This window comes from Astyanax mexicanus, chromosome 18, assembly GCF_023375975.1.
Source record: "Astyanax mexicanus isolate ESR-SI-001 chromosome 18, AstMex3_surface, whole genome shotgun sequence".
Lineage (NCBI taxonomy): Eukaryota > Metazoa > Chordata > Actinopteri > Characiformes > Acestrorhamphidae > Astyanax > Astyanax mexicanus.
Window position 1 is genome coordinate 37,501 of NC_064425.1, and position 10,000 is coordinate 47,500.

The window sequence follows — 10,000 nt, forward strand, 5'->3', positions numbered from 1 at the left end:
AGCCCACGTTAAACCCACCCTAAACCCACCCAGCCCACCTAAACCCACTCAGCCCACCTTAAACCCACCCAGCCCACCTTAAACCCACCCTAAACCCTTTCAGCCCACCTTAAACCCACCCTAAACCCTTTCAGCCCACCTTAAAACCACCCAGCGCACCTTACACCCACTCAGCCCACCTTACACCCACCTTAAAACCACCCAGCGCACCTTACACCCACTCAGCCCACCTTACACCCACCCAGCCCACCTTAAACCCACCCTAAACCCTTTCAGCCCACCTTAAAACCACCCTGCCCACCTGAAACCCACTCAGCCCACCTTAAACCGACCCAGCCCACACTAAACCCACCCAGCCCACCCTAAACCCACCCAGCCCACCCTAAACCCACCCTAAACCCACCCAGCTCACCTTAAATCCACCCTAAACCCACCCTGAAACCCACCCAGCCCACCCTAAACCCACCCAGCCCACCCAGCTCACCTTAAATCCACCCTGAAACCCACCCAGCCCACCTTAAACCCACCCAGCCCACCCTAAACCCACCCAGCCCACCCAGCCCACCTTAAACCCACTCAGCACACCTTAAACCCACCCAGCCCACCTAAACCAACCCAGCCCACCTAAACCAACCCAGCCCACCTTAAACCCACCCTGCCCACCTTAAACCCACTCAGCCCACCTTAAACCCACCCAGCCCACCCTAAACCCACCCTGAAACCCATCCAGCCCACCCTAAACCCACCCTAAACCCACCCAGCCAACCCTAAACCCACCCTAAACCCACCCAGCTCACCTTAAATCCACCCTAAACACACCCTGCCCACCTTAAACCCACCAAGCCAACCCAGCCCACCCTAAACCCACCCAGCCCACCCTAAACCCACTCAGCCCACCTTAAACCCACCCTAAACCCACCCAGCCCACCTTACACCCACTCAGTCCACCCTAAACCCACCCAGCCCACCCTAAACCCACTCAGCCCACCTTAAACCCACCCTAAACCCACCCAGCCCACCTTACACCCACTCAGCCCACCTTAAACCCACCCAGCCCACCTTAAACTCACCCTAAACCCTTTCAGCCCACCTTAAACCTACCCTAAACCCTTTCAGCCCACCTTAAAACCACCCTGCCCACCTTAAACCCACTCAGCCCACCCTAAACCCACCCAGCCCACCCTAAACCCACCCTAAACCCACCCAGCCCACCTTACACCCACTCAGCCCACCTAAAACCCACCCTAAACCCTTTCAGCCCACCTTAAACCCACCCTAAACCCTTTCAGCCCACCTTAAAACCACCCTGCCCACCTTAAACCCACTCAGCCCACCTTAAACCCACCCAGCCCACCCTAAACTCAGCCCACCTTAAATCCACCCTAAACCCACCCAGCCCACCGTACACCAACTCAGCCCACCTTAAACCCACTCAGCCCACCTTAAACCCACCCTAAACCCACCCAGCCCACCTTAAACCCACCCTAAACCCACTCAGCCCACCTTAAACCCACCCAGCCCACCTTAAACCCACCCAGCCGACCTTAAACCCACTCAGCACACCTTAAACCCCCCCAGCCCACCTAAACCCACCCAGCCGACCTTAAACCCACTCAGCCCACCCTAAACCCACCCAGCCCACCCTAAACCCACCCTAAACCCACCCAGCCCACCCTAAACCCACTCAGCCCACCTTAAACCCACCCTAAACCCACCCAGCCCACCTTACACCCACTCAGCCCACCTTAAACCCACCCAGCCCACCTTAAACCCACCCTAAACCCTTTCAGCCCACCTTAAACCCACCCTAAACCCTTTCAGCCCACCTTAAAACCACCCTGCCCACCTTAAACCCACTCAGCCCACCCTAAACCCACTCTAAACTCACCCTAAACCCACTCAGCCCACCCTAAACCCACCCTAAACCCACCCTAAACCCACTCAGCCCACCTTAAACCCACCCAGCCCACCCTAAACCCACCCTAAACCCACCCTAAACCCACTCAGCCCACCTTAAACCCACTCAGCCCACCCTAAACCCACCCAGCCCACCCTAAACCCACCTTAATCCCACCCAGCCCACCCTAAACCCACCCTAAACCCACCCAGCCCACCTTAAACCCACCCAGCCCACCTTAAACCCACCTTAAACCCACCCAGCCGACCTTAAACCCACCCAGCCGACCTTAAACCCACCCAGCCCACCCTAAACCCACCCAGCCCACCCAGCCCACCCTAAACCCACCCTAAACCCACCCAGCCCACCTTAAACCCACCCTAAACCCACTCAGCCCACCTTAAACCCACCCAGCCGACCTTAAACCCACTCAGCACACCTTAAACCCCCCCAGCCCACCTAAACCCACCCAGCCCACCTTAAACCCACCCTGCCCACCTTAAACCCACCCAGCCCACCTTAAACCCACCCAGTCCAGGTTCACCCATATGCGCCCCACCTGAAAATGTTGTCTAGAAGCTAAATTCTGTTAATGATTTTTTTGTTCACAGAAATAAAAGAAGAACTGAAACCCTGAGATCTGTTCTCTAAAGCTAAAGCCTGTAAAGAGTATCATTTAGTGATTTATTAGTGTAATAAACGTCATGGATTAAGGAAATATCTTGATTTGTACAACATGTGCTCATGTGTTATAAAGACGACTAGTTAAAAACAGAATCTGTGTTCTAAACTGGACACTAAAACGTGCAAAAACTGGGTGTGAAGAATATTAAATCACCAGTAGAGGTGTGTTCTTTAATGCAGTTCAAAAGTACAGAATTATAGGGTTGAGGTTTGTGTTGTTCTACACATGATGAAAGCCCTCAGATACAGACAGTCCTCCAGCAGCGTCTGACTAAAGCTCCATGAAGCTCTCCATCCATCCAGATCCATTAACCTTTATTTGTGTTTAACATGAAATTCTTCATTCTTACTTTATATCATCTAGTTCTGCTTAATAGAGAACACCGTTATTCATCATCTGCAGAAAACTGATCAGAGTAAACAGAATCTGAAGCTCCTCTCTGAACAGAACTACTGAAATACTGAACCTTTAACAGAACTAATGATAAAAACTCATAATCAGAGAGAAACTCCTAAGAAACGTCAGTAACCGAATACATTTCAGTAAATGGCCGAGTGGATAAATTGAATTATTTGTCTGCATTAAATGTCAAGTCTAAGCTAAATGTCTGCGTTTCAGAAAAGCAGTTTACAGAGTTTATATGTCTTTGTTGTTTTACGAGCAGCAGCAGCAGCAGCAGGGAGGAGTTTATTTAATCTGCTCTTCTATTCTTTATTCTAGAGCTGCGGTGCTCCTAAAACATCCAAACCAACTTAGTGTGAATATCTTATTTATATAGATCCAAAAATATACACACAGCACTGTGCAAAACGTGTAGACGGTCAGAAATATTGTAGAATTAATTTCCTTAGGTGTGTGTTTACACCTCTAAACTACAAGCAGACTCAAGGTGTGAAATCAGAGCGTTTGCGGGGTGTAAGACAGCAATGAGCGTCGTGACGCAACTTAAACAGGCTGCAAACTGCAAATAGAGCCAAAAACCAAACACAAACAGAGCCGTGTACTACACACTGCAGAACCACACAAAACACTGACCTACAGATCAAAACCACACAACAAATACAATTTATTAATTCTACATGTCCTCACTCTAACAGTCCTTATAGCAACATGTAAATATACAGAACTACTAAAATCTACCCCCTCACACTGTTCTCTCTCTCAGGAGCATCAGTTCTGTTACACAACTTTATCTGTGAAAGAAGTTACAGACAGGATCAGATTCAGACTTTAAATCTGAGAGTTTTATAAATCTCTGACAGACGGAGCTTTACCTGTTTACAGCTCTCATCTCTTCACCCACTTCTCTACACACCTCCACAACCCCACCCTGATTCACCCGGGACTACAGATAAAATCACTGTCTAAGGTTCTGTTTCCCAGCAGGCAAATGTGGCCCAAATTCGATCTGTTAAGTAATATATGCAATGTGACTTAATGTAACAATCAGAAAACAGAGAGTGATAGATTTTTTTTTTTTTGCGAGCTGAAGAAAATTCTCAGTGATAAACTCATCTGCAGTCTGAACTCATTCAGAGTTGAGATTCTGGTGGGATTAAAGTGAAACGTCACCTAAAGCATTGCTCTCTTATGCATGCGTGTCTTTATAAAGACAATACACACACACACACACACACACACACACACACACACACAACCAGCACCACGGCCTCTACAGAGAGCAGAGTTCTGAGAGTGAACATGTCTCACATCATGTAAAGATAAAAGAAGTTCTGTTAATGGATCCGCTGGCCCGAGTCTCAGAGGAGCACTAACAGGTTAGCGGTGTTACGAGTCCTGAGAGACGAGCTGAACGGAGCGAGACGTAGACGAGATGAGAATCTGAGCCGCGGTTTCAGAGCGGTGTTTCCCCTCAGCCGTGTCAACAGTGAATCTTTTTAAAATTACATTACATTACATTACATTTTAAAATTAAACTAAAAGTGCACTATAGGAACTCAGCTTTGGTTATTTATGGCTTTATTTTTTCCCCTTACATTACTTTTACTTTTATACTTTAAGTAGTTTTGAAAGCAGTGCTTTTACTCTTTTACTTAAACACTGGTAACACTCAAAGTAAAAAGATATTAATCATGTTAATCAGAGATTTTAACAGGATATTTAACTCAAACCGGCCACTAAAGGAGGAGCTTTGATAACCACAGCAAACCTTTACTCTGATCAGATTTTATTTTACAGGATGATGATTAAGGCTCGGCTCCGGGGCTGCAGGAGACGTACGGTGGGGAAATTTCCTCCTGAAGATGAATATTGGCACGGACTATTTATAGCAGGAGGCAGACGGGACGCCGTCATGCAGCAAATACTGATAAATAGCAGGGTGAAGAAGAGCGACAAGGGCCAGGTACATACATCTGCTCCGCCCTATCAGAATAAATCAGCGTACACTCTCAATCAATCTGCATCCATGATAAAATCACAAAAATACAATATAAAACAAATGCTTTAGATTTATCTAAGCCGTAATAAAGCCGTGCCAAAATGCTGATTAAAGACCATATTTATGATCATCAGTGAACCCTCCCACTCTCCTCTGATCTAAAGCAATATGTTTTCATTTATAGGGCTTCAGTTTTGTTTTTACATAGATATCCCTCACTAAGTACTGTGTGGAATTGGTTGCAGAGATTTTGATTGACTACATTCAGAATCACTCAGAATTAAACCAATTAAGGGTTCATGAAAAGATGATATTTATTACTATAGATACAGGTACTAGTAGGTTACCTGTATCTATAGTCACTGTACTGACTGATGAAGATAATAAATTTATACCAGTAAAACATATCTGACTGCAGTAACAATCCTTCGCTCTGGATTCTGGATCCGTCTTTTGATTTGAACATATGGCGTCTAGTTCTCCAGTATTTCACTAGATTTATTATTCATTTCTGTGATTTCCAATAGGTGTGTAAAAGAATAATGCTATATTGATACATCGCAATATCTTGCTTTTCACTGTATAGATTCTTAAAAAACATAATTTATCATTTACATAAATTATTAACATGTTGTGTTTAACCCCAACCACTAAACAACAGTGTTGTGTTCCTTATAGACCCACTAATGGTCCAGATTTGTGCTCTATGTTCAATTCATATTCAATCCATCTGACTGTATTTGGAACCTTCTACAAATAAATGTTTGTATATCCCTGTAAATATAAATGAATAAACATTAGAATAATTGATATTATTCTGGTAAGGTCTGAAGGTGAGAGAGGAGTACCTGCTGATGAACGGGTGATGCTGGCTGTTGGATGAATCAGCATCACATGAGTCGCTCTGTTTGCGGCTGAGCGGACTCCGTCTCGTCCGGGTTTCACTGGGGGCTGAGATATCGATGTTGCTCTTGCTGAGGCGTTTGCTGGAGCTCAGGCCGGAGCCGGTCTCTCCCAGAAGCCCCCGGTTTTCCTGCGTGGGTTCGGAGCGTGGGACACGGCTGAGTCAACAGAGTCACCATTATATAAACATGCATTAAAAATCAGCTGTTATAAAGCAGAGATCTGGAGATGCTGAAGAGCAGAGAGACTAATGGAGTCTGAGATTCTGAAGAGGACTGAAGTGCTGGGGTTTATCAGACGGTTTGAGCTGAAAGGAAAATCGTACAGAAAAAAACAAAAAACACCCAACAGACAAATACAATAGAGAGAGAGAGAGAGAGAGAGAGAGAGGAGTGTTACAGAAATGGATCTGTAAAAAACCCCGACTCACAGGATCAGACCGAGCACAGGGTCAGACAGAACACAGGGTCAGACCGAGCACAGGATCAGACCGAGCACAGGATCAGACCGAGCACAGGGTCAGACGGAACACAGGGTCAGACAGAACACAGGGTCAGACGGAACACAGGATCAGACCGAGCACAGGGTCAGACAGAACACAGGGTCAGACGGAACACAGGATCAGACCGAGCACAGGATCAGACCGAGCACAGGATCAGACCGAGCACAGGATCAGACGAGCACAGGGGTCAGACAGAACACAGGGTCAGACAGAACACAGGGTCAGACAGAACACAGGATCAGACAGAACACAGGGTCAGACAGAACACAGGGTCAGACGGAACACAGGGTCAGACGGAACACAGGGTCAGACGGAACACAGGGTCAGACAGAACACAGGGTCAGACGGAACACAGGGTCAGACAGAACACAGGGTCAGACAGAACACAGGGTCAGACGGAGCACAGGGTCAGACCGAGCACAGGGTCAGACGGAACACAGGGTCAGGATAGAGTTTCAGGCTTTATATTCCTACCTTTAAGCTCTCTGTGCTGCTGCATCGGCTTCTGTGACTCGGGCTGCTGTGCTGCGGACTGTTACTGAAACACAGAGCATCAAAACACAGCACTCCCCCGACACAGTCACCCAACAGACACACCTGACCACACACACAAACACACACACATACATAGTCAAACAACAGCTGCACCCTGAAGGAATGAACTGAAATGAAGCCTGATGGGAAGCAGGATCAGACTGTAATGGATTCAGAACAGCAGCGGTTCTGTGTGTGGATGCACTTATTAATACCAAGACAAAATGTCACACATCCCACAGACAGAAGGCCTGATCTCATGGTGTGTGTGTGTGTGGGGGACACACCCTATAAGCCCAGCGCTGCATTACTGAGGTCCTGCAACCAGTGGCCCTACCCTTTTTAAATGCATGTCCTGTTGTGCTGTTCCAACAGGACAATGCTTGTGCTTGACTTATGATTAAAAAATGTGTGGGTTTTCTCTCAGATGCATCATCAACACTCAACACGTGTCTGTATGTGCATCTCAAATATGAGCATCTGTTGCTCATATCAGTATAAATTATTTATTTACTGTAACTTTCATCTTTCTTCTGAATACCATTGCAATCCAACACTTCCTTTTGGGTGCAATTATTTTTGCAACAATTCCTTTGGCGCTGAGTGTAAATATGCAAGTCAGAGCCTCCCTTCTGAGAGCAGTCGAAGCTCAGCAGCAGGAGGGGCTGGTGGCTAAATCCACCGCTCAATCCCACCGTCAATAACGCTCTTAATTAGAGCAGAGAAGCAGCACAGCAGCTTCTTAATACTGATCTGAGTGGATGAATGTCTGACAGTGAGTTCCAGTTGTGTTTGGATGTCGAAAAATGCAGCTTTTAAAAGCACAACACCTTCTTTCCACACTATCTCCCAAAAACAGAAACGCTGAAGCCTGAGAGAATCATCAGGCCTGAATTTCCATCTGAAAGCTGCTGTCGAGCTCCATGTTTCCAGGATCAGAGTTAATGTGTTTCTCACGCGGTTTCCTCACGTTACCCTCAGGACCTGACGGGCTACACGCGGATTACTAATGTCGCCCACTTCCTCTGGAAATCAGCTGCGCGTGGAAAATTGACATGAGTGTATTATTGGATTAATCATGTGAGATTAGAGCCGGACGAGTGCAGAGAGAGACAGACTGCGCTCCCTCTGTTAAAATGACTCATCACTAATGACTCAGACCCTCCCAAACTCTTCACCAATCACAGATCTATTCAGTAAATATGAGAGAAAAAGCAAAATACAGCAGCTTCTGTTCTCACTCGATTATTCTATGTGTTGCTTAAAGCTAATGAGGACAAAACCCTTTCATTCTCTACAGTAAAACCATACAGATAATATACTGTAATCTAAAGACTGCAGCTTCTGCTAAAACCTGAGAGTGATTACAGCTAATTAACTAACAAATAAAACACAATAACACTGGTTTAATAGAGCTGCTGTTCACAAACTTCTGGCTAAAACGTGGGGTGAAAACCCTTTACCCAGAAGCTGCTCTAAACACAGAAAACACTGAACAGCTATGGAAAGAAAAGGACGTGTAAAAGAGCTTAACATTCCCCTTTCATTTATATGGTGGAAATGTATGATTATGATTACTAATTAAATTATACAACATTAAACTATGAATTCAGTTATAAAACTGTGCTGAATGTTATTAGTTTAAAGTATTATAGTATTATAGTAGTATAAGTTCGACCTGTAAAAAAGTTAGAAATTTTGGTTCACAATTGCAGTATTGATTCTGTTCAGAGACTTACTAAACAAATACTACTGCCTTAATTTCCAAAAACTGAATACAATCCTACTATTCCAGATCAGGATTATCAGGTAAAGTTGGAAATGATGATTAATTTAAATGCTATTGGTTCATATTGTAAACAAACTTTAAACAAATGACATCATAATTCGATTAGAAATGGGCAGAATCCACCTGCTCAGTCTCAGTACTTTTGTCCAGAGTATCCAGAGTCTGAAAGATATCGTTTATTGTTTACTCTCACAAACAGCACTAAACTGCAGCACAAGTTTAAACACACCTTTAACTTACTTAACTTAACACTGGTAATAACTATATTACTAAATGAACAGAAATTCAGCACAATTCTAACTCTAAATGATAATAATCAGTGATTTAAACTCAAAAAGTTGGAAAAATGTTTACTATATAAAATATATTAAGCCATAATAAAACAATATGATTATAATATAAAACTGGGTCAGAATTAAAGACTAACCTGTCCGTAAAGCCTTGTCCTTCAGGTGACTGCAGAAGTCGTGGTAAATCTTATTGGCTCTGGTGATGACCGTCGATACGGCGTCTTGATAATGTGGTGCAACAATGGCAAGAAGAGGAAGAGCTGCCAGAGGAAGATGATCCACACTGCTGCTGACACAGCTCTCATCATAACTATAGGGGTTCAGACTGAGAGAGAGAGAGAGAGAGAGAGAGAGAGAGAGAGAGAGAGACAGAGAGAGACAGAGAGAGAGAAACAGAGAGAGAGAAGAGAGACAGAGAGAGAGAGACAGAGAGAGAGAGAGACAGATACAAAGAGAGAAAGAGAGAGACAGAGAGAGAGAGAGAGACAGAGGAGAGAGAGAAAGAGAGAGAGAGAGAGAGAGAGAGAGAGAGAGAGAGAGAGAGAGAGAGAGAGACAGATACAAAGAGAGAAAGAGAGAGACAGAGAGAGAGAGAGAGACAGAGAGAGAGAGAAAGAGAGAGAGAGAGAGAGAGAGAGAGACAGAGAGAGACAGAGAGAGAGAAACAGAGAGAGAGAGAAGAGAGACAGAGAGAGAGAGACAGAGAGAGAGAGAGACAGATACAAAGAGAGAAAGAGAGAGACAGAGAGAGAGAGAGAGACAGAGAGAGAGAGAAAGAGAGAGAGAGAGAGAGAGAGAGAGAGAGAGAGAGAGAGAGAGAGAGACAGATACAAAGAGAGAAAGAGAGAGACAGAGAGAGAGAGAGAGACAGAGAGAGAGAGAAAGAGAGAGAGAGAGAGAGAGAGAGAGAGAGAGAGAGAGAGAGAACAGCTGGATCAGTACAGGAACACTGTGAGAGTTTGGCTGCAAATCTTCATCTTCTATAGCGACACCTTTAAC

General features: G+C 45.2%; 1 protein-coding gene across 1 annotated transcript in view; it reads right to left on the bottom strand.

Moving 5' to 3' along the window:
• Positions 1-10,000, bottom strand: part of pitpnm3 (PITPNM family member 3) — a 106,391-nt gene that overhangs the window by 18,942 nt on the left and 77,449 nt on the right. The window contains 4 exon segments of the mRNA XM_049467217.1: positions 5,832-6,016; positions 6,863-6,992; positions 9,145-9,172; positions 9,175-9,326. Coding sequence (XP_049323174.1) covers positions 5,832-6,016; positions 6,863-6,992; positions 9,145-9,172; positions 9,175-9,326 — 495 coding nt within the window.